This window comes from Poecile atricapillus, chromosome 3 (assembly GCF_030490865.1).
Source record: "Poecile atricapillus isolate bPoeAtr1 chromosome 3, bPoeAtr1.hap1, whole genome shotgun sequence".
NCBI classification, from domain to species: Eukaryota; Metazoa; Chordata; class Aves; order Passeriformes; family Paridae; genus Poecile; species Poecile atricapillus.
The window spans coordinates 750278-778070 of NC_081251.1; the positions used below are offsets into that span (position 1 = coordinate 750278).

A 27793-nucleotide genomic window follows, 5' to 3' on the forward strand; every position below is an offset into this window, starting at 1 on the left:
TAAGGAAGGAGGAAGGAAGGAAGGAAGGAAGGAAGGAAGGAAGGAAGGAAGGAAGGGAAGGAAGGAAGGAAGGAAGGAAGGAAGGAAGGAAGGAAGGAAGGAAGGAAGGAAGGAAGGAAGGAAGGAAGGAAGGAAGGAAGGAAGGAAGGAAGGAAGGAAGGAAGGAAGGAAGGAAGGAAGGAAGGGAAGGACGGAAGGAAGGAAGGAAGGAAGGAAGGAAGGAAGGAAGGAAGGAAGGAAGGAAGGAAGGAAGGAAGGAAGGAAGGAAGGAAGGAAGGAAGGAAGGAAGGAAGGAAGGAAGGAAGGAAGGAAGGAAGGAAGGAAGGAAGGAAGGAAGGAAGGAAGGAAGGAAGGAAGGAAGGAGGAAGGAAGGAAGAAGGAAGGAAGGAAGGAAGGAAGGAAGGAAGGAAGGAAGGAAGGAAGGAAGGAAGGAAGGAAGGAAGGTAGGAAGGAAGGAAGGTGTGTGGGGTTGAGCAGGGGCTGTGTGAGGATCCCTGGCTGGGATGGGCACTGACCGTGGCCCCGCTGCGCAGTGCGGCTCACGAGGGTGGGCAATCAGGGCGTCTCCCTCCTCGGGAGGGATCGGAGGGCTGCTGCGCTGGCACCTGGGGCAGGGAGAGCAAACACAGACACCTGAGCCACATGAGCTGCACAAACTGTACAAACTGAGCCACATCAGCTACACAAACTGCACAAACTGTACAAACTGAGCAACATGAGCTACATAAACTGCACAAACTGTACAAACTGTACAAACTGAGCAACATCAACTACATAAACTACACAAACTGTACAAACTGAGCAACATCAACTACATAAACTACACAAACTGTACAAACTGAGCAACATCAACTACATAAACTGCACAAACTGAGCCAAATCTACTGCACAAACTGTACAAACTGTACAAACTGAGCAACATCAGCTACACAAACTGTACAAACTGTACAAACTGAGCAACATCAGCTACATAAACCACACAAACTGTACAAACTGAGCAAACATAAACTACACAAACTGCAACAAACCATACAAACTGAGCCACATCAACTGCACAAACTGTACAAACTGAGCAACATCAGCTACACAAACTACACAAACTGTACAAACCATACAAACTGAGCTACATAAACTACATAAACTGCACAAACCATACAAACCATACAAACTGAGCCACATAAACTACACAAACTATACAAACTATACAAACTGAGCCACGTAAACTACACAGACTACACAAACCACACAAACTGAGCAACATAAACAACACAAACGACACAAACTGAGCCACATAAACTGCACCATACAAACTACACAATACAAACTACACAAAAAACTGAGTGACAAATAACTACACAAACTATACAAACTGAGCAACAGAAACTACACAAACTACACAACACAACACAACACACTACACAAACAACTGAGAAACAAAAACTACTCAAACTATACAAACAACACAATACAAACTACACAAACAATACAAACAAACTGAGTGACATAAACTACACAAACAATACAAACACAAACACAAACTACACAAACAACTGAGCGACACAAGCTACACAAACAAAACAACACAAACAACACAAACTGAGTGACAAAAGCAACACAAACAACACAAACAGCACCGGCAGGGCAGGGTGAGGCTCGTGACAAAGCAAAAGCTGCTCCAGGGACACAGAACAAAGCCCCAGGGCCAGGGGGTGTCCCCAGGGACAAACCCAGCCAGGGGACACCAGGGACAGCCCTGGCGCAGCTCCCAGGGGGGTTTGGGGTCTGGGGAAGGGCTGGAGGAGGCACTCAGTGCCCTGGGCTGGGGACAAGGAGGGCTCAGTGATCCTGGAGAGCTTTTCCAGCCTCAGGGATTCTGGGGTTCTGGATATAAATAAATATAAATAATAATAATAAATATAAATATTCAATGAGTGCAGCCTCCCAGAATTCTTTAGCTTTAGGGAAGAGACTCCTGGGCACAGCTGGGCTCTGGAGAATCCCACAGCATTCCCTGCTCTCAACAATCCCAGAATCCACAAGCAGTAAAGCTGGAAAAGCCCCCAGCCCATGGATCCCAGCTGTGCCCCATCCCCACCTTGTCCCAGCCCAGGACACCGAGTGCCACCTCCAGGGAAGGATTTCATTTGACGGATGCTTTTGTTTGGTTTGAGGACTCATAAAAACAAAACTGCTGCAGTTTGGAGTATTCCTACGAACAGAGATCGACTGCAAGAAATATTTGTCAGAACTAATCCAGAACCAGAAGTAAATCAGTAATAAATAACTGTGTTTCTGTGTTATCCTGATGACAGCTCTCTGCAGCAGGATCCCAGGGAACGGAACAAAACCCAGGAAAATGCAGCAAAATGTTCTTTTTTTAGCCCAGACACTGCACAACCCTTCCCTTCCCCCCAAGGGACACAGCCACGGGCAGAGGGAAATCCTGAGCAGGTGGGGTCACAGCTGGGCAGGTGGGCACTGGGGCACCATTCCAGGTGCCATTCCTGCCTGGAATATCCATCCCTCCATCCCTCCCTCCATCCCCATCACTCAATCCCTCCCCCGGGGAGATTTTCCTTCGGGGAGCTTTTACAAACACGACATTTAATTGGAGGCAAACAGAATCCCCCTTCTCACACACACACTTGGGGATGTGCAGGGACACGTCGGGGACAGAGCCAGAGCTTGAAAAAAAACAGATAAAAAAAGGGAATTATCCACGTGGAGCCCCCGGGCAAGGAGCAGCCTGTGGAATGAGGGGTTTGAACATTCCCCAGCACACCGAGGGACCCGGGGCTGAATCAGCCGCCTGAAAAGCTCATTTTAGGTGTGTTTGTAGCTGTGGCACGGCAGATTCCAAGGCTTTTCCCAGCTCCCTGCAAGGGCTCATTAAAAGCCCATCAGAAATGAGCAATTAGCAGCATTCCTGGGCTCGGGAGGGAAGGCAGAGCCCACTCAATTAATGTGAGGCTGTCCCAGCCTGGAGCCGCTTTCCCATTTCTGCTTCTCCCTGCCTGGGGGTACCAGACCCCTCCAGAGCTGACTCCAAAAATACCGGGAAGGAATGATGGAATGCCTTGGGCCAGGAGGATCTCCAAAAATCACCCCAGTTCCATGGCAGGGACCCCTCCCACTGTCCCAGTGTCCAGCCTGGCCTTGGGCACTGCCAGGGATCCAGGGGCAGCCCCAGCTGCTCTGGGCACCCTGTGCCAGGGCCTGCCCACCCTGCCAGGGAACAATTCCTGCCCCAAATCCCATCCAGCCCTGCCCTCTGCCACTGGCAGCCATTCCCTGGCTCCTGGCCCTCCATCCCTTGTCCCCAGTCCCTCTCAGCACTCTCCTGGAGCCCTTTGGGCCCTGCAAGGGGCTCTGAGCTCTCCCTGGATCCTTCTCCAGGTGAGCACCCCCAGCTCTCCCAGCCTGGCTCCAGAGCCTGAGACAGTTCCCAGGAGAAGCCCCCACCTGCTGGAGCTGAATTCTGCATTAAACCCTGGTTTTGAGGGATAATTTCCATATCTCAGCAGCCACTGAACACAAAGCCAGGGATCCAGCAGAGGGATCAAGGGAGAGCAGGGAATGGTGGCACCCACGGTGCCCTGGGGGGAGAGGGAGGAGAGAATCGGGGTCACAGAGCCTGCCCAGAGCCCTGGGACTCTCCTGGAGCTGTTCCCTGGCTCTGCTGCTCAGCCTGGGGCTGAACAGGAACCCTCACACCTGGAATGGGCACTGGGACCTTCCCTGGGGCTGGAACAGGAACACACACACCTGGAACAGGCACTGGGACCTTCCCTGGAGCTGGAACAGGAACACACACACCTGGAACAGGCACTGGGACCTTCCCTGGAGCTGAACAGGAACACACACAGCTGGAATGGGCACTGGGACCTTCCCTGGGGCTGGAACAGGAACACACACACCTGGAATGGACACTGGGACCTTCCCTGGAGCTGGAACAGGAACACACACACCTGGAATGGACACTGGGACCTTCCCTGGAGCTGGAACAGGAACCCTCACACCTGGAATGGGCACTGGGACCTTCCATGGGGCTGAACAGGAACACACACACCTGGAATGGGCACTGGGACCTTCCCTGGGGCTGGAACAGGAACACACACACCTGGAATGGGCACTGGGACCTTCCCTGGGGCTGGAACAGGAACACACACACCTGGAATGGGCACTGGGACCTTCCCTGGGGCTGGAACAGGAACACACACACCTGGAATGGACACTGGGACCTTCCCTGGAGCTGGAACAGGAACACACACACCTGGAATGGACACTGGGACCTTCCCTGGCTCTGCTGCTCAGCCTGGGGCTGGAACAGGAACACACACACCTGGAATGGGCACTGGGACCTTCCCTGGGGCTGGAACAGGAACACACACACCTGGAACAGGCACTGGGACCTTCCCTGGCTCCTGCCCCAAAGCTCAGCCCCAGACTGGGCTCTGCTGCTCCACAGCAGCTCAATAAATTACAGATATTTAAATGGTGCTCTTGGTGCCTTAAATCCACTCCTGTTCTGAAAATCTACCAGGAAAGCCAAGCCAGAGAGACAATTTAATTTAAATCCTGTCATTTCCACCCAGAAATCCCTGAAAATGTCTCTTCTGCTGGCTCACACCTTGGGAGATCCTTGCAGGACTCACGGTGCTGCTCTGGCTCCTGGGAAGGGAAAAGCTTTGGGAAGGGAAGAGCTTTGGGAAGAGCTTTGGGAAGGGAAGAGCTTTGGGAAGGGAAGAGCTTTGGGAAGGGAAGAGCTTTGGGAAGGGAAGAGCTTTGGGAAGGGAAGAGCTTTGGGAAGGGAGAAGCTTTGGAAGCAGAAGCTTTGGGAAGGGAGAAGCTTTGGGAAGGGAAGAGCTTTGGGAAGGGAAGAGCTTTGGGAAGGGAAGAGCTTTGGGAAGAGCTTTGGGAAGGGAAGAGCTTTGGGAAGAGCTTTGGGAAGGGAGAAGCTCTGGGAAGGCAGAAGCTTTGGGAAGGGAAGAGCTTTGGGAAGAGCTCTGGGAAGGGAAGAGCTTTGGGAAGGGAAGAGCTTTGGGAAGAGCTGCCAGGATGGAGCCCAGAGGGGTCCCTGGTGCTGCCCTGCTGCTTTCCCCGAGGGATTTTAGGAGAAGCAGAGGCCACAGAGGACAGACATCCCTTGGCATGACACCAGGTCAGGAATTACTGGGTCATTGGGAGTCTTTTGGAGTCTTTTGGAGTCTTTTGGAGTCATTGGGAGTAATTTCAGAACCAGGGCTGTGGCAGCAGCTGGCCCAAGGGCTGGATCCCAGGGAAGCAGCACATCCCTTGGGATCACAGAGGAAAAACGGCAGCAGGGAGAGGGAGAGGGAGAGGGAGAGGGAGAGGGAGAGGGAGAGGGAGAGGGAGAGGGAGAGGGAGAGGGAGAGGGAGAGGGAGAGGGAGAGGAGAGGGAGAGGGAGAGGGAGAGGGAGAGGGAGAGGGAGAGGGAGAGGGAGAGGGAGAGGGAAAGGGAAAGGGAAAGGGAAAGGGGGAGCCACAGGAGAGGGGCAGGAGCTGGGCAGGGGCAGAGAGAGCAGGGAGGGTCAAGGGTGTCCCCAGAGCACCCTCGGGATGAGCAGTGACCCTGTCCCCAACACAGTGACCCTGTCCCCAACAGTGACCCTGTCCCCACACAGTGACTGTCCCCAACACAGTGACCCTGTCCCCAACACAGTGACCCTGTCCCCATCACAGTGACCCTGTCCCCATACAGTGACCCTGTCCCCAACACAGTGACCCTATCCCCAACACAGTGACCCTGTCCCCACACAGTGACCCTGTCCCCAGCACAGTGACCCTGTCCCCACACAGTGACCCTGTCCCCAACACAGTGACCCTGTCCCCATACAGTGACCCTGTCCCCAACACAGTGACCCTATCCCCAACACAGTGACCCTGTCCCCACACAGTGACCCTGTCCCCATCACAGTGACCCTGTCCCCAACACAGTGACCCCTGTCCCCACACAGTGACCCTGTCCCCAGCACAGTGACCCTGTCCCCAGTGACCTGCCCATGGCTCTGGCTCTGTCCCCAGCCCCGGGGCTGTCCCCAGCACAATCTGAGCTCGGCCTCATCCCCACCCCAGCATTTCTCCTCTTTCTCCCCCCATTTCCCCTGATCCCCTGTTGGAAGTACTGGGACATTCCCCTGCCACCTTCCCCTCTCCTGCCCTGTCCCTCTGTCACCTGGGACAGCTGGGACCTCTCCTGTCACCACAAAGAGGGATTTGTATCCCTTTTCTGACAATAAAGCCCATTTTGGTGTTAGGAAGGTCTGTCCAGGCCCTTATGGGATGCAGGGTGACTGATGGCACAAAGCTGCCTACACCCCTGCACCCAAACCCTCTGCCCCAAAATCCTGGAGCTGAAAGGAGGGCTAAACAGGACCTGGGATCTCCAGAGGTCCCAGAGGTTGAGGAAGCTGAGTAAAAGGGATTTTCCCCACCTGTGTGCAAGGAAAATGGCAGTGCCAGGAGTGCCAACCCCCCTCGGGGGGAGCTCAGTGTGGACAAGGGAAGGCAGGGAAGGCACACTGGAACCTGCCACCAGCACAGCTGAGCTGCCAAGCAAACCAAAACCACTCTGGGGGACACAAATCAACCCAAGGGACAGCCTCAGTGACACTGAGAGGGGGGAGCCAGGTTCTGGGGGCTCTGCTCCAAAGGCTGGGCACTGCCAGCCGTGCCCACGGATCCCCAGCGCTGCAGGACAAAGCAAATAAAGAGCAGCAGAGCATCAGGGAGTGCAAATAACCCCAGGCAGGGGGAATGGCAGTGGAATCTCTGCAGGCAGGGGGCTGTGGGGAGGTGTCCAGGCAGGTGCCATCACATCCCCCCCATCTGGGGCTGCAGGAACTCGCTCCAGCCCCCAGGCACGGCCTGAGCCGTCTCCAGGCTCCTGGGAAAGCAGGGAAAGGAATGCAGCCTTTGTTCTGCCCCTGGGGACGGCTTTTGTGGCTGGGTGCTGAGCAGGAGCTCTGGGTGCAGACCGTGCCCCGGCCAGGGAGGGGAGGGGACCCTGCAGGGCTGGCCCAGAGGGGACACGGGGGTCCCTGTGCTCTGTCACCCTGGCAGGGCCCTGGCCTGGAGCAGGGACATCCTGGGATGGGATCAATCCCACACATTCATGGGGCCCAGCAGGGCAACAGAGAGCACAAAGCTCCCTGGGGAGCACCGTGGGATGGTCCATGGGGTTACAGACTGGGCTGGGAGGGACCCCAGAGCCCCTCCAGTGGCACCCCTGCCATGGCAGGGACACCTCCCACTGTCCCAGTGTCCAGCCTGGCCTTGGGCACTGCCAGGGATCCAGGGGCAGCCCCAGCTGCTCTGGGCACCCTGTGCCAGGGCCTGCCCACCCTGCCAGGGAACAATTCCTGCCCCAAATCCCATCCAGCCCTGCCCTCTGCCACTGGCAGCCATTCCCTGGCTCCTGGCCCTCCAGCCCTTGTCCCCAGTCCCTCTCCAGCTCTCCTGGAGCCCCTTTGGGCCCTGCAAGGGGCTCTGAGCTCTCCCTGGATCCTTCTCCAGGGACCCCCCTGCACTTCCCAGCAGATTGCAGGAGCAGTTCTCTTTCCCAAGGAATTCCCAAGGTGCCCATTTACTCCTCCTTCCAAAACTGCCTTCAAACAAACTGGTCCACATTTGCTCCATATTCTGGGGAAACCCTCCTGGATTTCCTGGTGTCCTGGTGGGAGCTGGAGCTGTCCAGAGGAGGAGCTCTGATGGAGGCACAAACAATTCAGGATGCCCTGGGGATGGGAAGGCTTTTGGCAGGACGTGACCTCCGGCTCCCAGTGTGAACCACAGAGATCCAGGAGGTTCCTGGGAGTCTCTGCTGATGTCCTGTCAGTGTTTTTCAGGGCTGAGGGGGCTCAGGGATGGCTGGAGCCTGCTCCTCAAGGTGAGCATCCCTCTCTGTGTGTGCGGCACCATCGCTCACGGAGCAGCAGCTGCATCCCAGCCGTGCACCCAAGCTCCCTTTCCAGCAGAATCCAGGGGGAAGTGACTGCTGTGAGCAGCTCCAGACACAGAAATGCAGCTCCCAGCCCCCTCCAGCTGCAATTGCAGGTGCCAGGATGTGCTGAACCCTTTCATTTCAGTCAGTGCTGAGCCCCTGCAGCAGGGGCAGAAGGAGCTGCAGGAAATCCTGGGGCCAGCTCCGTGCTCAGGCTGGGCTGTGGCACACAGGGACACACCCAAGGAGCCCTCCCCTCCCTCAGCTCTGTCCTGTCCTGGGCTGGAAGGGAGGGGGATGCTGGGGACAGAGCCAGTGCAGTGATGGATGATCCCACAGTGCTTCCAAAACCGGGAAATTCCACCCCAAAAAGTGGGTGGGGATGTGCTGAGAGACACCTGGAGCCTCCTGCAGGAGAGGGAGTCACTGAGCCTGGGAATGGCACAGACAGGGATCCAGGGCACCCTCAGCAGCCAGAATCCCTGAATCCCAGAATCCCAGAATCCCAGAATCCCTGAATCCCAGAATCCCAGAATCCCTGAATCCCAGAATCCCTGAGGCTGGAAAATCCCTCCCAGCCCATGGAGCCCCAGCTGTGCCTGATCCCCACCTTGTCCCCAGCCCAGAGCTCTGAGTGCCACATCCAGGAATTCCCTGCACACCTCCAGGGATGAGACTCCAGCACCTCCCTGGGCAGCCCCTGCCAAGGCCTGAGCTCCCTTTCCAGGCAGGAATTCCTGCTGGATCCCAGCACAGCCGGGCTGGCAGGAGCTCCCAGGGCTGGCTGTTCCCACCTTCCATGGGGAAGCTCAGGCTCCGTGTCCAGGAGCATCCCAAGAGCCCCCAGGGACCCCCAGAGCCAGGGCACAAACCCCATGGAAGGATTTACAGCAGCCTGGGGAGAATTTCAGTGCAGGATCTTTGGAGCCTCAGATGGGACTCGTTTTGTCAAGGAGAGCAGAAGGAAAACCCAGGAATCTCAGTTGTGCCTGGAGCTGCTGGAAATGTGGGCTCTGCCTCGCCTCTGAGCACCCCTGGCCACTGCAAGGGCCAGCTCAGCTCCTCATTCCCTGCAGGAATATTTATTTACTTCTCATTTATTTACTCCTCCCCAGCTCTGCCAAGCTGCTCCCCTTGGATCTGCTCCTTAGGAAAGTGGAATTCAGTGTTCAGGGGTTTTCCTGCTCACTCACAGACCTGATCCACACAAAATGCAATCCCAAGCTCAAACACCCCTCCCAGGCAGGGCAGGGCCACCGTGAGAGGTGACACAACAGGACAGGGGGAGCAGCCTGGGACACAGGACCGGCCTCTCCCAGCTCGGGAGGTCAATTCCAGTTCAAGGAAAGGCAAAATCTATCCGGGCATTTCCTCACTCGCAGCCATGTGCCATCAGCTCAGTCAATAAAAAGCACAATTTGGAGAGAACACAGCAATTCCTGCACAGGATCCTCCCTCAGGAGAGCAGGAAGAGCAGGAATTCCATCCCTTCCCCAGGAATAACCCCAGCCTGAGGCTCTGGTACCTTTTGGTTGGCGTGGGCGCTCCGGAGGAGACGTGGGTCACCATGGCCTCGTTCATGTTACTCACGGGCCTGGGGGGGCTGCAAGAGACAGAGACCCTGTCAGGGAGCAGAAAAAACACTGGAAACAACCCAAAAGTGACAGAGACCCTGTCAGGGAGCAGAAAAAACAGTGGAAACAACCCAAAAGTGACAGAGACCCTGTCAGGGAGCAGAAAAAACAGTGGAAATAATCCAATATTGAGAGGGATCCTGTAAGGGAGCAGAAAAACCAATGGAAATAATCCAAAAGTGACAGGGATCCTGTCAGGGAGCAGAAAAAACAGTGGAAAAAACCCCAAAGTGACAGAGACCCTGTCAAGGGGCAGAAAAACCAATGGAAATAATTCAAAAGTGACAGGGATCCTGTCAGGAAGTAGAAAAACCAATGGAAACAGCCCAGCACACACAGGGATCCTGTCAGGGAGCAGAAAAACAAGGAAACAATCCAAAAGTGACAGGGATCCTGTCAGGGAACAGAAAAACAATGGGAACAATCCAATATTGACAGGGATCCTGTCAGGGAACAGAAAAACAATGGAAATAATCCAAAAGTGACAGGGATCCTATCAGAGAACAGAAAAACAATGGAAACAGTTCAATATTGACAGGGATCCTGTCAGGGAACAGAAAAGGCAAAAGGAAACAGCCCAGCACACACAGGGATCCTGTCAGGGAACAGAAAAACCAAAGGAAACAATCCATTATTGAGAGGGATACTGTCAGGGAACAGAAAAACAAATGGGAACAGTCCAAAAGTGACAGGGATCCTGTCAGGGAGCAGAAAAGCCAAAGGAAGCAATCCAACACACACAGGGATCCTGTCAGGGAGCAGAAAAAACAATGGAAATAATCCAAAAGTGACAGGGATCCTGTCAGGGAACAGAAAAACCAATGAAAACAATCCAACACTGACAGGGATCCTGTCAGGGAACAGAAAAACAAATGAAAACAATCCAACACTGACAGGGATCCTGTCTCTCATCCGATCCCTGCAGAGCTCAGCAGTTCCCTGGACTCTGGATGTGCTCAGTCCCAGGAGCTTTGGGACCCCTCAGCTGTGCCCTGCTCCCCTCCTGAACAAATCCCTGCTCTGCTCCAGAACATTCCCTGGCTTTTGCTGGATCAGCCCTTGTGCTCCCAGCACTCACACACCTCATGCAGGAGGTGGAAATGAAGGAACAGCTCCTTTTGTGTGGGGAATATTACAGAACAAAGCCAGACCTGAGGCTCTTTATTTGTTATTCCAATCTAAGGAACATCTCCCGCTGCCTCTGCCTGCCCTGAGCTCCAGGATAAGGATCAACAGCAACGGGAGGAGCCCAGGAGAGGACAGGAAAAACCTTCTGAGAGGTGCAAGAGCTGAAAATGAACCATAAAATTCACACCAGAGAGGGGAAAAGCGGGGATGGAACAAACCCTTCCCAAAAAATGAACAAATTCCAGAAACTGGACTTGGGAAAAGGGAGTGGGGCTGGAGCTGCTGTGGGGCAGGGCTCAGGGAAGGGCTGGAGCTGGGGATGTGGGATGTGGGATGGATCTCAGGGAATGGAACATTCCCAACCCTGCCGAGCTCCAGGAGCGCTCAGGCACGGTGGGGCTGCTGGGTGGGCACAGAGGATCCCGGGGGATCCTGGGGATCCCTTCCCTGGATAATCCCAGATCCCACAGGATCCCTTCCCTGGACAATCCCAGATCCCACAGGATCCCGGGATCCCTTCCCTGGACAATCCCAGATCCCAGGGATCCCTTCCCTGGACAATCCCAGATCCCGGGGATCCCTTCCCTGGACAATCCAGGATCCCGGGGATCCCTTCCCTGGACAATCCAGGATCCTGGGGATCCCTTCCCTGGACAATCCCAGATCCCAGGGGATCCCTTCCCTGGACAATCCAGGATCCTGGGGATCCCTTCCCTGAACAATCCAGGATCCTGGGGATCCCTTCCCTGAACAATCCAGGATCCTGGGGATCCCTTCCCTGGACAATCCAGGATCCCGGGGATCCCTTCCCTGGACAATCCCAGATCCCTGGGGATCCCTTCCCTGGCTCTGGGGTGCACAGAGGATCCCTGGGATCCCTTCCCTGGACAATCCAGGATCCCTGGGGATCCCTTCCCTGGACAATCCAGGATCCTGGGGATCCCTTCCCTGGACAATCCAGGATCCTGGGGATCCCTTCCCTGGACAATCCCAGATCCCAGGGATCCCTTCCTTGGACAATCCCAGATCCCTGGGGATCCCTTCCCTGGCTCTGGGGTGCACAGAGGATCCCTGGGATCCCTTCCCTGGACAATCCAGGATCCAGGGGATCCCTTCCCTGGACAATCCCAGATCCCAGGGGATCCTGGGGATCCCTTCCCTGGACAATCCCAGATCCCAGGGGATCCCTTCCCTGGACAATCCCAGATCCCAGGGGATCCCTTCCCTGGACAATCCAGGATCCCAGGGGATCCCTTTCCAGGCTCTGGGAGCCCCAGGGGACCCCAGCCCAGTTCAGCAGCCCCAGTTGCACTGGGAGGCACTGAGGAAAGCAGGGATGCTCCAGGGAACAGGCAGAGCAACGACCAAAAGCTGGAAACACAGGGAAAAGAAAATCCAGAATGGTTTTTATTGTTATTTTACAATTCCCACAGTCAGTCTTTTCACTGGTGGAACTGTAACCCCAAACCTCTGTGCTTCAATGGCAGCCTCCTCATAAATGGGATTTATCTCCAAGAAAACCAAACAAACACACCGGGAAAGGCAGAGAGCAGGAGCTGAAATGAGGGAAGAGCCCAGAGCGGCTCCCAGGGCTGAAAAAATAAATCTCTTTTACAAAATACCCGATTTCCTGCTGGCATTTTCCACTTTGCACAGGCTGCAACTCAAAGCAATCCCCTGATCTCTGCTGTATTTGTGGCTGAGGTGGGATATCCATGAGGAGCCAGACTGTGAATCTGGGATTAGGAAATAACTCATTTCCTCATTTTTGGGCACAAGAGCAGGTGCTTGGAGCTCTTGTGCCCAAAAACATGAGGAGGAACCTCCCAGGCAGCATCCACACAGGAAATCCCACAGGCAGGCCTGGGCAGGAGCTGGCATTCAGAAATAAGACATATGAAATAAGAAATATGAAATAAAAAATAAGAAACAAGAAATAAGAAACAAGAAATGAGAAACAAGAAACGTGAAACGTGAAACATGAAATATTAAATATGAAATAAGAAATAAGAAACAAGAAATGTGAAATATGAAATAAGAAACAAGAAACAAGAAACAAATGTGAAATATGAAATATGAAACAAGAAACAAGAAATAAGAAATATGAAACAAGAAACAAGAAACATGAAATATGAAATACGAAATGTGAAATATGAAGTAAGAAACAAGAAATAAGAAACAAGAAACAAGAAATAAGAAACAAGAAACATGAAACAAGAAACATGAAACATGAAATATGAAACATGAAATAAGAAATAAGAAATAAAAAATAGGAAATAAGAAATAGGAAATAAGAAACAAGAAAAATGAAATATGACATAAAAATTAATAAGAAATATGAAATATTAAATAATAAGTAAGAAATATGAAATATTAAATAAGAAGTAAGAAATATTAAATAATAAATAATAATTAATATTTAAGAAATAAGAAATCACCTCCTTCCCTTTGACAGAGGATTTCAAGTGTTCCTCGATTTTCTGCTCTCACTGCACTTCCCAGCTCAGGGAACCCCGGGAGGGAAAGGCCTGGACATGGTGAGAGCTCCAGAGCTGAGCTGGGAGTGCTGCCCTGCCCTGGAACTGCTGCAGGATGGATTTGCTGCAGGTTCAGGTAAAAGGAAATCAACAGAGAGAGCCCAGAGGAGGCCCTGGAGCTGCTCCAGGGCTGGAGCCCCTCTGCCATGGAGCCAGGCTGGGAGAGCTGGGGGTGCTCACCTGGAGAAGGATCCAGGGAGAGCTCAGAGCCCCTTGCAGGGCCCAAAGGGGCTCCAGGAGAGCTGGAGAGGGACTGGGGATAAGGGCTGGAGGGACAGGAGCCAGGGAATGGCTGCCAGTGCCAGAGGGCAGGGCTGGATGGGATTTGGGCAGGAATTGTTCCCTGGCAGGGTGGGCAGGCCCTGGCACAGGGTGCCCAGAGCAGCTGGGGCTGCCCCTGGATCCCTGGCAGTGCCCAAGGCCAGGCTGGACACTGGGACAGTGGGAGGTGTCCCTGCCATGGCAGGGGTGACACTGGAGGGGCTCTGGGGTCCCTCCCAGCCCAGTCTGGGGTTCAGGAGCTCTCCCAGCTGAGGGGGGAGAGGATCCAGCAGCAGGGACAGAGCACACAGATCCAGCTGTGCCAGCTGTGCCAGCCCTGGCAGCCAGGGACAGGGACCCACGGCTGGGAGTGCCCAGAGCCTGCAGCCACACGTGGGAACAGCAGGAACAGACCCTGCTCTGGAATTCAGGAGTTTCAAAGTGCCACAAATTCACCCCAAGGGAATTTGCTGCTGCTGGAACAGCTGGACTTCCCCTGGGACAGGGGATGGGGCTTTTTGGCTGTGCCACAGGGGAAATGTCCCTGGAACTGCAGGAAGCTGTGCCTGGAAGGGACCCAGCGCCAGGACCTGCATTCCAGAGAAAACCTCCTGGCACTGGCCACAGGGCAACCAGGAATTCCTGATCTCTCCCCTCCTCTCTGCTGTGCACAAGGGCTCCTTTTCCCTGGCTGGGATCCCAGGAGTCACCTCTGAGATCCCACAGCAAAATCCCCCAAAAAGCTCTAGCAAAAAGGGGGGATTTGCTACCTGTTATTGCTCCTGCTCGATAAAGAGAGGCTGTTTAAAGTCCAGCACAGAGCAGCTCTGGGCTGCTGGGACTTCCTCAGCTTCTTTTCTGAGCCAGGAACAAAATCCTCCCCGAAAATTGGGGTAACCTGAATTTCCAGGCTATGCAAACCAATTAATTCTGCACATGGAATTAACTTGAGGAGGGAAAGGTGTTTGTGGTGCCCCTGGAGGGCAGAGGGCCAGGTGGCCAAACCCCTGCAGCCCCCACCTGTTCCTTCAGCCCATCCTGCAGAAGTTCTGTTTCCAGCCCTGACCCCAGTGTGGTGGAGTTGGAATATTCCCTAGGGATGCTGGATTGCAGCTGGAATGAGGGGTGGGAGCAGCTCCAGGAGGGCACTGAGCACTCCCCTCTGTGCCATTCCCAGCACAAACACCTGCCAGCAGCTCCTCCCTGGAACTCACTGCTTCCTGACAGAGCATTTGGGAGGAAAAATCAGGGATTGGTTAAAAATAGCACCCAGCACTCCTGCAATGAGAGCACCAAGGGCAAACACATCCATGGGCATGCTGAGCCAGCAGCAGATTCCCTGTAAATGGGAATAGAGCTCTGGTACTGGTCTGGATCTCATCACCTCATCCCAGGGCAAATCGTGGGGGAAACTTCCAGGAAAACCCTCATGGAAAGATGGAAATGCTGCAGATTGAGCCCTGCTCTGTTCAGCTGTGGAAATCAGACAATTCTGGGACTGAGAAACATCTCTGCTTCCCTGGACAACCCCAGAACCCCAGGATCCCTGAGGGGGGAAAATCCCTCCCAGCCCATGGAGCCCCAGCTGTGCCTGATCCCCACCTTGTCCCCAGCCCAGAGCTCTGAGTGCCACATCCAGGAATTCCCTGCACACCTCCAGGGATGAGACTCCAGCACCTCCCTGGGCAGCCCCTGCCAAGGCCTGAGCTCCCTTTCCAGGCAGAAATTCCTGCTGCTGGCCAAGCTGAGCCTGCCCTGGCCCAGCCTGAGGCCATTTCCCCTTGTCCTGTCCCTGTTCCCTGGGAGCAGAGCCCGAGCCCTCCTGGCTGTCCCCTCCTGGCAGGGACTTGTGCAGAGCCACAAGGTCCCCCCGGAGCCTCCTTTTCTCCAGGCTGAGCCCCTTTCCCAGCTCCCTCAGCCTCTCCTGGGGCTCCAGCCCCTTCCCAGCTCCGTTCCCTGCCCTGGACACGCTCCAGCCCCTCCAGGGCTCTCCTGGCAGGAGGGGCCCAGAGCTGCCCCCAGCACTGGAGGTGCCCCAGCAGTGCCAGCACAGGGGACGGGCACTGCCCTGGCCCTGCTGCCACCCCAGAGCTGGCACAGCCCAGGGCCAGTGGCCTCTTGCCCAGCTGGGCACTCCTGGGTCGTTCTGAGCTCCCCAAGTGCCTCCACAGAGATGCTCCAGCTGCATTTTCCCGGTGCTCCCTCTGCCTCTCAGCAGAGCCCAAAGCCATCCCGACAAAGGAGACACAGAAAATCACAAACAACTTCTAATCCACCAACAATGTAGGTTAAAAACGTCTAATCCAAAAATAGCAGCCTAAATTTTTGCCAAAGGGAAAGATTTCAAACATGTTGGGATCTGACAGTGCCTCTCTACCTGCCTGTTCCACGTGCCTGGGCAGGAGACTCAGGGATTGATCTCTGTCCTCTGGAAAACTGCAAATTGAGGGGATTTTAGCAGCAGGAATGACAAATTTCAATGTTAATTTTACAGGGTTTGCAGTAATTTTAAAAAGGAGTTGAAAGTGATTCTGTTCAGGCAGTCAGAAATAAATTAAAGAGAAGTTAAAAGAACAATCACAAACCTGAGAATATAAACAGATAACTGGGGTTTTACAGATGAGAACTGAGGAAAATCAACCCCTGAGGAGTACAGCAACACCTGGTGACGATCAATACAATGCACTGCACAGATTGCCGAGTTTCTGAGCACTTTTAGCACCAAAGCTCTGCTGGTTTTTATCTAACAGCCAATTCCTGTGAGTGCCACATCCCCAGCAGGGCAGGGAGCAGCTGCCTGAGCCGGCTGCTCCTCCAGCTGGGAAAGGGAGCAGCAGTGCCTGGCCAGGGGTTCCCGTGTCTCCATCCCCTCTGTTCCTGTCTCCATCCCCTGTTCCCGTCCCTCCATCCCCTCTGTTCCCGTCCCTCCATCCCCTGTTCCCGTGTCTCCATCCCCTCTGTTCCTGTCTCCATCCCCTCTGTTCCTGTCTCCATCCCCTCTGTTCCTGTGTCTCCATCCCCTGTTCCCGTGTCTCCATCCCCTGTTCCCGTGTCTCCATCCCCTCTGTTCCTGTGTCTCCATCCCCTGTTCCCGTGTCTCCATCCCCTGTTCCCGTGTCTCCATCCCCTCTGTTCCCGTGTCTCCATCCCCTCTGTTCCCGTGTCTCCATCCTCTGTTCCCGTGTCTCCATCCCCTCTGCCCTGTGCCCCTGTGGCCGGGAAAGCCCAGGGCAAAGCCTGGGGGGATTTGGGATGGAGCCGGCAGAACCCACAGCAGCCTCGGGCTCCTGGGGCGATCCCTGCCCGGAACCCCGCTCTGCCCTGCCCTGCCCTTCCCGGGACCCTGCTCTGCCCTCGGCTGCCTCGGGGGAATGGGAACGCTCGGGGTGCTCCCGGTGCGGGGCTGCCCAGACAGAGACCCCGAGCCCGTCCCGATCCCATCCCGAGCTGATCCCGAATTCATCCCGATCCCATCCTGAGCTGATCCCGAGTTCACCCCGATCCCATCCTGAGCTGATCCCGATCCCATCCCAATCCCATCCCGAGCTGATCCCGAGCTCATCCCAATCCCATCCTGAGCTGATCCCAAATTCATCCCGATCCCATCCCGAGCTGATCCCGAGTTCATCCTGAACTGATCTCAATCCCATCCCGAGCCCGTCCCTGTCCGAGCGGACCCTTCACCCCCCGAGCAGCCCCTCCACCCCTCTCCTGCATCCCTTTCCGGGTGGCTCCTCCGTCCCTCCAAGCTGTTCCTGCATTCCCGTCCCGAGGTGATCCTCCTGCATCCCCCGGAGCCGACCCTACAGAGCCCAGGGAACTGATCCTGCAGAGCTCGGGGAGCTGATCCTACAGAGCTCGGGGAACTGATCCTACAGAGCCCAGGGAACTGATCCTCCAGAGCTCGGGGAGCCGATCCTACAGAGCTCGGGGAACTGATCCTACAGAGCTCGGGGAACTGATCCTACAGAGCCCGGGGAACTGATCCTCCAGAGCTGCGGGAACCGATCCTACAGAGCTCGGGGAACTGATCCTGCAGAGCCCGGGGAACTGATCCTACAGAGCTCAGGGAGCCGATCCTACAGAGCTCGGGGAACTGATCCTACAGAGCTCGGGGAGCCGATCCTCCAGAGCTCGGGGAACCGATCCTACAGAGCTCGGGGAACTGATCCTACAGAGCTGGGGGAACTGATCCTACAGAGCTGGGGGAACTGATCCTACAGAGCTGGGGGAACTGATCCTACAGAGCTGGGGGAACTGATCCTACAGAGCTCGGGGAACTGATCCTACAGAGCTCGGGGAACTGATCCTACAGAGCTCGGGGAACTGATCCTACAGAGCTCGGGGAGCCGATCCTACAGAGCCCGGGGAACTGATCCTCCAGAGCTCGGGGGCTGCCCACGGCTCCGGGAGCTGTTCCAGGGCTGTTCCCGGCCCCGTTCCCGCATCCCCTCGCCGGTCCCGCCGCTCCCACAGCCCGACCCCGAGCGGGACGGAGCGGAGGGACCCCGGGGCCCCCCCGGAGGGGACAGAAGGGGACAGAAGGGGACAGGGAGGGGCCCCGGGACCGGCAGCACCAACCTGCGCGGCGGAGACCGCCCGGTGCCCGCTCCCGCTCATCCCGGCCCGCGGCTCCATCCCGGAGGATGCGGCTCCATCCCGGAGGATGCGGCTCCATCCCGAAGGATGCGCCCCGCGCTGTCTCCATGGCAACGCGGCCGCCGCGTGACCGCGCATCCCCCGGGCACCGGGAGCGCATCCCAGAAAATCCCCGCGTTCAGGCCGGCAGCGACAGCCTGAGGGGCTCTTAAATACCTTTTTAATGCTATTATTGTTTAAATTGGCTTTTCAACCTTTTTTTGTTGGTTGGTTTTGTTTTGGTTTTTTTTGTTTTTTTCTTAGTTTTAATTTTTATGCTTTTTAAGTTTTGATTTCTTAGAAATATTTTTTAAATGTACCCCACACGTTGCTCTGTTGGAGGGAGGAGTTATTTAACAAATAAACGAAGGAAAAAGGATCACAGAATGACTTAGATTGGAAAAGAGCTCATAGAGTCCAACCTGTGACTGCCCACTCCATCCTTCCCCTTGAACAAGTTAATAGAAAATAAATTAATATAAAAGCACAAAACTTACTCTTCTAAACCCAACGTTCATGAAGAGAAACGTGAGCACACCAAAGAGAGCTGGGAAAGCAGCTGGGCTTTAGGGGAGGAACGTCGTGGTTCTCTTGAACCCATCCATCCCAGCCCTGCCAATCCTCCCACTGCTCCAGCCTGGCCCTGGGATCGAGGGACAGCTCTGGGAATTCTGTGCCAGGCCCACAGGGAAGGATTCCTTCCAGTAAATTAATGATTCATAAACTGCCAGGATGACAGAGATTATTACTGCACCATGAAATGTGGCCTCTGGCACCACAAACCAAGGAAATAAAAACCTGAACCCCACCCACTTCCTCCAGCTGGGAGAAGCTCTTCAGGTTTGTGCAAAGCCCAGATTTGAGAAGTTGGGATAACAGAAGCACCAGGTCCCAGAAAGGGCTGGGCTGGAGGGGACCTTGGACACCCCTCTAGCTCAAACCCCCTTCCATGGGCAGGGACGTTTCCAGTGGATTTATGGCATTAAAGAGGAAAAGTTACAACTTCCCTGGGTTGTTTATTCCATCTCTGTCTTGATCAGGAGATTCCAAACTGGAATTTGTTTGGCTTCAGCCTAAGGATAAAGCCAGGGCTCGTTTTTTTTTGAAGGATAAAAGGTTTCTGTGCAGTGCTCCGTGCTGTGGCCCTGGGAAACAGGGATATTGCAGACCCATGGCTGGGTGATCATGGAAATTTAATTGATATTGGCCACTTCACACAGCACTGGCAGGGAAGTGGCACCAGGGAAGGATCGTGGCAAGAGTCAAAATAAATCCAAAATAAACCCCCTTGGAATGAAACCCCAGCACTGGGAGTCCCTGTTCCTCCTGCTGGGGATATCCCAATAAATATCCCAATAAATAGCCCAATGAATACCCCAATAAATAGCCCAATGAATAAATATCCCAGTAAATAGCCCAATAAATAAATATCCCAATAAATACCCCAATAAATAAATATCCCAATAAATACCCCAATAAATAAATATCCCAATAAACAGCCCGATAAATATCCCAATAAATAAATATCCCAATAAATATCCCAATAAATATCCCAATAAATAAATAGCCCAATAAATAGCCCAATAAATAAATATCCCAATCAATAAATATCCCAATAAATAGCCCAATCAATAGCCCAATCAATAGCCCAATCAATAGCCCAATCAATAAATATCCCAATAAATAAATAGCCAATAAATATCCCAATAAATAAATACCCCAATCAATAGCCCAATCAATAAATATCCCAGTAAATAGCCCAATAAATAAATATCCCAATAAATATCCCAATAAATAGCCCAATAAATAAATAGCCCAATAAATAAATAGCCCAATAAATAAATAGCCCAATAAATAAATAGCTCAATAAATAAATAGCCCAATAAATACCCCAATAAATAGCCCAATAAATAGCCCAATAAATATCCAACAGCCCAGGATCAGAGCAGCCCTGTCCAGCCTCAGCAGCACAGATCCCTCCCCTGGGTGTGCAGCCTGCCACGGGAACACACGGAAGGAGCTCGAGTTCTGCTGGGGCAGGGACAGCCAGGGCAGCAGCAGCAGCACAGGAACAGCAGCTCCTGCTCCAGATCCAGATCCAGATCCTGATCCAGATCCTGATCCTGCTCCAGATCCTCCTCCAGATCCAGATCCTGATCCTGATCCTGATCCTGCTCCTGATCCAGATCCTGATCCTGCTCCTGATCCTGCTCCAGATCCAGATCCTACTCCTGATCCTGCTCCAGATCCAGATCCTACTCCTGATCCTGCTCCAGATCCTGATCCTGCTCCTGATCCTGCTCCAGGTCCTGATCCTGTTCCTGATCCTGCTCCAGCTCCTGCTCCTGCTCCTGCTCCCACAGTGGAACAGGGGAAAGAACTCTCCTGGGAAAACCAAACCCACAAGTTGCTCCTGCCATGGCAGGGACACCTCCCACCACCAGCGCTCTCCATCACACTCTGCCACTCTGAAAAAGGGCAGCCTGTCAGTGGGGAGCTGACACCTAAACCCAAATGTGATTTCCATGGCATTACCCTCCAGCAGCCAGGAAACTCCCACCTGGACACAGAATCCCTGGAAAGGAACAGGAAAATCCCTCCCAGCCCATGGAGCCCCAGCTGTGCCTGATCCCCACCTTGTCCCCAGCCCAGAGCTCTGAGTGCCACATCCAGGAATTCCCTGCACACCTCCAGGGATGAGACTCCAGCACCTCCCTGGGCAGCCCCTGCCAAGGCCTGAGCTCCCTTTCCAGGCAGAAATTCCTGCTGCTGGCCAAGCTGAGCCTGCCCTGGCCCAGCCTGAGGCCATTTCCCCTTGTCCTGTCCCTGTTCCCTGGGAGCAGAGCAACAGCTACAACCTGGAGGAGGATGCAGGGAGATCAGGGAATGCAGAATGTACCAAAGCAGCAGGAAATCGCAGAATTTTCATTTTTGCTATTCCTGACCCAGCCTGGCTGCAGGAATTTCGGTGCAAGTGGCTTCAGAAAAACTCACTTATTCCTGGAAATGTGAGGGAAGAAAATCCCTGATTCCCCCAGGGATGTAGGCCCAGGGCTCCAGCAAAATCCCTGACTCTGAGGCTCCATTAACATTTTTATCTGCATTTTTCCTATCTCCTAAAGCAGTGAGAAACCCTGAGATAATGGAGCTTCCATCACACAGGGAACATCTGAGTGGATTTATAAACACTCCTGTCCTGGTGCAAAAGTGGTGGAAATTCCAGCACCACCTGGGTAACAGATTCCAACAATTATTTCCTTACATTCACTACTGAAAACATTTTGTTCCATTGCCCAGAGCAGCTGGGGCTGCCCCTGGATTCCTGGCAGTGCCCAAGGCCAGGCTGGACACTGGGACAGTGGGAGGTGTCCCTGCCATGGCAGGGGTGACACTGGAGGGGCTCTGAGGTCCCTTCCAGCCTGGGATTCTCTATTTTCACATTTCATATTCATTATTCTGAAGGTGTCTCCCTTCAGCTCCTGCCCCCTGTTAAGCCCATCTGCCCAAGTCCCAGGATTATGTTTAATTTCTCTAGGGTTTTCAGGTATTTTCAGAGTTACCCAACCATTCCTTAGCCCCTGGGGGTCCCCCCTGCATTCCCTGAGTGCCTGGCTGGACAGCTGCCCATACCCCCAAACGTGTTTCCAGCCCCTGAACCATCTCCACTGACCTCAGGCCCTTTGGTTCTTCCAAATCATCATCCTTGGTTACAAAATCACCCTGAAATGCACCTTCAGCCACCTGCAGACCATGACCTCCAATATCTGCTGCTGAGCTGTTCTGCTCAGCACATTTCCCCTTCAGTTGGCTTCATTCCCAATATTTCCTCACTCCCCTCTATTTTATTCGTTCTCCTCCTGGTGGAAACGAGTGTTAATGGCACAGAACTCTGCCTGAAAGCCCCTTCCTCCTGCAGCTCCACTGGGGCCAAGGGGATAAACAATTTCCATGGAATCATGGAATCCCAGAAGGGATTGGCCTGGAAGGGACCTTGGAGCTGATCTCATTCCAAACTCCCACTCCTCCCCATCTCCTGTCTGAGTGGGGTTTGTTTATTGTCTTCTCAATCTTCCAGTGCTCATAATTAACACAATATGGCAGCAACCCACCAGAATTCATTTGCATCTCATTAATCAGGAAGGACCCTGGGGGCTGAGGGGGGCTCCAGGTTCCTCAGCCCAGCCAGGCAGCTCTCCCTGCCCACCAGCCCTGTCCCAGTGTGTCCCAGTGACCTCCTGGCCTGTCCCCAGGGGGTGACATCACCTGCATCTGCTTCCTGGACCTCTCCAGTGCTCCCAGCAGAGCCCAGACTGGGAAATGACCTCACAGTGCAGCTGGGACTGAAACCACAGACAGAGCAATGCAGGATCCTGCTGGGACACCCCACAGAACCCCAAAATCACCGGGGATGGAAAATCCCTCCCAGCCCATGGAGTCCAACCCTCCCTGCACACCTCCAGGGATGAGACTGCACCCCTGCCCTCCCTGGGCAGCCCCTGCCAAGGCCTGAGCTCCCTTTCCAGGCAGAAATTCCTGCTGCTGGCCAAGCTGAGCCTGCCCTGGCCCAGCCTGAGGCCATTTCCCCTTGTCCTGTCCCTGTTCCCTGGGAGCAGAGCCCGAGCCCTCCTGGCTGTCCCCTCCTGGCAGGGACTTGTGCAGAGCCACAAGGTCCCCCCGGAGCCTCCTTTTCTCCAGGCTGAGCCCCTTTCCCAGCTCCCTCAGCCTCTCCTGGGGCTCCAGCCCCTTCCCAGCTCCGTTCCCTGCCCTGGACACGCTCCAGCCCCCTGGGAAGGTGAGTCCTGCTCCTGGCACCATCGCTGCCCCTGTGCCAAAGCACAGCCTGGAAACGACAGCAGCAATTTCCAACTCCTTGTTTGCATTCCTTGCTCCCCATTTTTGTGTTTCCTGTCCCTGGCAAAGAGCACAGCTGGGATTTTTTTCCCTTCCAAGCCTTGTTTTCCCTGGAATCTTTGGCCAAGTATTGTTAAACTGCCCCTAGTTATTAATATTTTCTTTCTTTATTTACTCAGCTGGAGCAGATCTCAGCTTTTCCAGAGTCTCTCCCCTAGGATTCATCTGTAGGTGCCGATTCCTTTACATGAATCAAATACAATCAACCCCTGGTCCCCGACACCCCAGGAGTGTCAGGAGGGGCCTGGAGCAATTCCTGTTTGTCCATCAGAAAATCCCCACTGGCTACAGCCCCTCTCACACCCCAAAACCACAGGAGGGGGTTTATTGTCATTTTTGCTGCTGCAGTGGTACCACAGAACCCCAAATGTCCCTTCCATAAACCCCAGTGGCTCCTCTCTGTCGGTGTCCCTGTGATTTCCATGGGATCTGGTGCTGGATATAAATCCCCAGCTTCCAGAATTTCTGCACCAGCTCAGTGGCTGCTGTTCCCAGAGCTGTCCTTGGACCACCAGGGCCTCCTTCCCAATCCTGGGGCTTTTTAGGGCATTGTTTTTTACATTTAATTAAAGTTGTCAGCACAGAGCAGATGTCTCTGAGCTGCCAAACTGCTGCCAGGAGTGTCCGGGCAGCTGTCCCAGTCCCTGCAGGAGGTGTGACATGTCCCCATGTCCCCATGTCCCTGCAGGAGGTGTGACATGTCCCCATGTCCCTGCAGGAGCTGTCCAGCCCTGTCCCCATGTCCCTGCAGGCGGTGTCCAGCCCTGTCCCCACCTGCACATTCCCAGGGCCATCCAGTCCTGCCGTGCTCCCGGGATCCTGCCCTGAGCATTCCCCAGCTCCTGCCCTGCTGCCCCCTCCATCCAACAGCCCCTGGGAAAGGAACAGTGCCAGGCTGGGAAGGGAAAGGGATGGAGGATTGGAAAGGGATGGAGGATTGGGAAAGGGAAAGGGATGGAGGATTGGGAAAGGTGATGGTGGATTGGGAAGGGAAAGGGATGGAGGATTGGAAAGGGAAAGGGATGGAGGATTGGAAAGGGAAAGGGATGGAGGATTGGAAAGGGATGGTGGATTAGGAAAGGTGATGGTGGATTGGGAAGGGAAAGGGATGGAAGATTGGGAAAGGGAAAGGGATGGAGGATTGGAAAGGGAAAGGGATGGAGGATTGGGAAAGGGAAAGGGATGGAGGACTGGGAAAGGGATGGAGGACTGGGAAAGGGATGGAGGACTGGGAAAGGGATGGAGGACTGGGAAAGGGATGGAGGACTGGGAAAGGGATGGAGGATTGGGAAAGGGATGGAGGATTGAGAAAGGGATGGAGGATTGGGAAAGGGATGGAGGATTGGGAAAGGAAAGGGATGGTGGATTGGGAAAGGGATGGTGGAATGGGAAAGGGATGGTGGATTGGGAATGGGATGGTGGATTGGGAAGGGAAAGGGATGGAGGATTGGGAAAGGAAAGGGATGGAGGATTGGGAAAGGGATGGAGGATTGGGAAAGGTGATGAAGTGCTGGGTAAGGAACAATGCCAGGCTGGGAAGGGAAAGGCCATGAACTGGTGGGAAGGAATAGGCAATGCTGTGGACAGCCCTGCCCTCGGGGTGTGAGGAGCCATTGGTTTGGAGAAGGGGATGAATTCCTGAGAGCTCCAGCTCTGAACTGAGCAGCAGCAGCAGGACTGACCCCTGAGCTCTTCCCAGTCTGGGTGCAACTGCCCCAAGGAAAGCAGAGCAGAATTTATATTCCATGGAAACAGAGCAATCCCTGCACAGCACCAAAGGCAGCGCTGGGAGAGGTGGGGACTCCTCAGGGAGGCAGGAACTGGAGGGAACAAGCACAGAGCAAAGCAGGAATCAGCTCCAAGCTGGGCTGGGACGAGCCTGGAGCGGCAGCTACCACTGCAGGTCTGGAGCTCTATGCTGCTCACACCAGGAAGCCACACTACAGAAAGCTCTGCAGGTCTCACCTGTCCAGCATTTTGGCAATTTAGCCTCCAGCTGTTCCTTAAGGAATGGCACACTGTTAAAGGAGCGAGCAGAAGAGGCAGTCAATGGAACCATCGGGATCTGGGAAGGGCCAGAGCAGCACAGCCTGACCGGGGTGGGCAGAGGGCAAGGGACAGCCACCTCCTGACTGGGACACAGAAACCACTCCCAGGAGAATCTGCTACTCAGGATGCCAAATAAAACCAGAGCAGTGACTCCCCTCACCCTCAGACTGCAAATGGCTCCATGCTCATGGAAATGGGAGTGCTCCAAGTTCCTGGAATTAGATCCCAGTGCTGCTGCTCCTCACTCTCTCCTACAGATGTGAAGAGCTCTCCTCCAGCCTCTGCAGGACACCAGGATTTATCTGGAGACTGACCTCGGATTGTTTGGGTCTTTTCCTCTCAGTTTTTACTCTGGAGGTGAAAACTGACAAAGTGGGGAAGCAGAGTGACCTCAGGCTGCTCAAACCAACACCAGTGCAGTGGTTTTCTGTCCAAACCATCCCAGCAGTTGCACAGGGAGGTCCCAAGAGCAGGGTGACAGCAGTGCCATGGAGAGAGGACAAGGATGTGAAGCCAAGATCCCAGGCAGCAGCAGGAGCTGACCCCTGCAATGTGCCTGACACATTTCTATCATTTCATTAACCAGGAATGAGAAAACAGAGCCTGACCCGAGGCAGGGACACGTGAGAGGTGCCACTGGTGGGGACAGGGAGGTGCCAGAGCTGCAGGCAGGACACAGCCAGGCCTGGCTGCAGCTGCACCAAACACCTCCTGCAGCTCTGAGACTCCTCTCACAACCACAGCAGCTGATGATTCCCAGAGAAACATTTATATCACAGCACTGAAAAACATCACACCCAGCCCAGGGCTGCTCCCTGCCCCGAGCCCAGGGCACAGCAGGGGCTCAGGGGTACTCACACCATGGGGCAGTGCCCAGGGAGGATGAGGAGGGGGTCTGGGGTACTCACAGCATGGGGCAGTGCCCAGGGGGTCAGGGGCACTCACACCATGGGGCAGTGCCCAGGGAGGATGAAGAGGGGGTCAGGGGTACTCACAGCATGGGGCAGTGCCCAGGGGGGATGAGGAGGGGGTCTGTGGCACTCACACCATGGGGCAGTGCCCAGGGGGGATGAGGAGGGGGTCTGGGGTACTCACACCGTGGGGCAGTGCCCAGGGGGGATGAACAGGGGCTCAGGGGTACTCACAGCATGGGGCAGTGCCCAGGGGGGATGAGGAGGGGGTCTGGGGTACTCACACCATGGGGCAGTGCCCAGGGAGGATGAGGAGGGGCTCTGGGGTACTCACAGCATGGGGCAGTGCCCAGGGAGGATGAGGAGGGGCTCTGGGGTACTCACACGATGTGGGCGAGGTCCAGGGGCTTCTCAGGCTGCTCTGGGAACAGCGGCCGGGGCGGGTCCCTGCTGGGCACGCAGCCCAGGGATTTGCTGATGGCGTGGCTCAGCTTCTTGGCCGGGGATTTCTGGAGAGGGGAACAAGGACAGGAGGCAGGTGAGGCTGGGGAAGGGCAGGGTGCAGCCAGAGAGAGCTGGGAAAAATAACAGTGAGGTGGAAAAGGGCAGAACATGCAGAAAACCCCGGTCTTGTTACATCATTCCTGGGAAATCAGTGCGGACACCGCACTGGGGAACAAGTTCTGGGAGGCTTTTAAGTGCTCTGATACTGACAATTGAAAGTTTTAATAAAATTATGTAAGATTAGGAAATAAACCAATTACCTGGGGGTTCTGTCAGGAATTGAGCCCGGGGCAATCCCATCCCATTAAGGGATTTTTACACTCACTCTCTGAACACATCTTGAGGGGAGGAACAGTCACATCCCCATTTTCTGTCCTTTCCAGGCAAAGCCAAGGTGGGGCACGGTGCTGGGACAGGCAGGAATGACTTTATCTCCTTCCACAGCTCCCCTCAGCTGTGCTAAATCACTGATCAGTGATGCCTTGGGAATGCTGCTGGCAAACGCTGCCACACCCACAAGAATGGGGACCTGCCCCAAGTCATGACCATAAAATGGGGTTTAAACCCATATTGACTTACAAAATTAAATCTGGAAATGATGCTGCACCCACCGAGTTCCCATGGGAGCCCGTGGTCCTTTCCAGCCCTGCTAATTCCATGATTCCATGGCCAGGGGAGCTCAGCTCCTTTAACCTGGCAGCTCCTTGTGCTGCTCTGCCTCACTGACATCCCAGCAAAGTGTAACCCTGGCTAATTACTCCTGTGGAATTCACTGCTGCTCCTGCACAACATTCCAAAGTGGAGCTGGACCAGTTCTCAAGGGACGTTCAAACTAAAATTCAGATTAACATTGGTTCAAACAGGGGCCCTGGACAGGAGTTACAGCCAATTACCAGGCAATTACTGCCAATTAGCACCACTGACTAGCAGTGGAATCAATTCCTGCTGATGTCCAACCTGCCCCTGCCCTGGAGGTGCAGCCTCATTCCTATCAGGTGCTGCAATTTTTATTTATCAGCAACAGCTCCATCCTGGAAAGCAGCAGAATTGTGGGAAGGCCCTGGAGAACAACTCATCCAACAGCCTCTGGATCCCAGAGAATGGGCACCTGCTCTTCCCAATATCACCAAATCCTGAAATGGTTTGTGTTGGAAGGAACCTTAAAGCTCATTCCAAACCCCCCTTAAATTGCTTTGAAATCCTATGAAAATCACAGTTTTATTCTGTACCACTTACTGACCCCACAGAGAATTTAAA

General features: G+C 54.3%; 1 protein-coding gene across 14 annotated transcripts in view; it reads right to left on the bottom strand.

Moving 5' to 3' along the window:
• DTNB (dystrobrevin beta) overlaps positions 1-27793 on the bottom strand; it is a 138767-nt gene that overhangs the window by 81094 nt on the left and 29880 nt on the right. For 11 of the 14 annotated variants that reach the window (XR_009277127.1, XR_009277126.1, XM_058834265.1 and 8 more), the window contains 2 exons: positions 26417-26541; positions 9489-9566 (listed from right to left, as the gene is read on the bottom strand). Coding sequence is in view for 12 of the 14 variants with exons in the window: in XM_058834265.1 (XP_058690248.1) it covers positions 9489-9566; positions 26417-26541 (203 nt within the window). In the remaining 2 variants the exon portion in view is untranslated. Of the gene's footprint in view, positions 1-7740; positions 7758-9488; positions 9567-26416; positions 26542-27793 lie in introns of those variants that run through there. The other 3 variants (XM_058834267.1, XM_058834266.1, XM_058834274.1) reach the window with 2 other exon arrangements.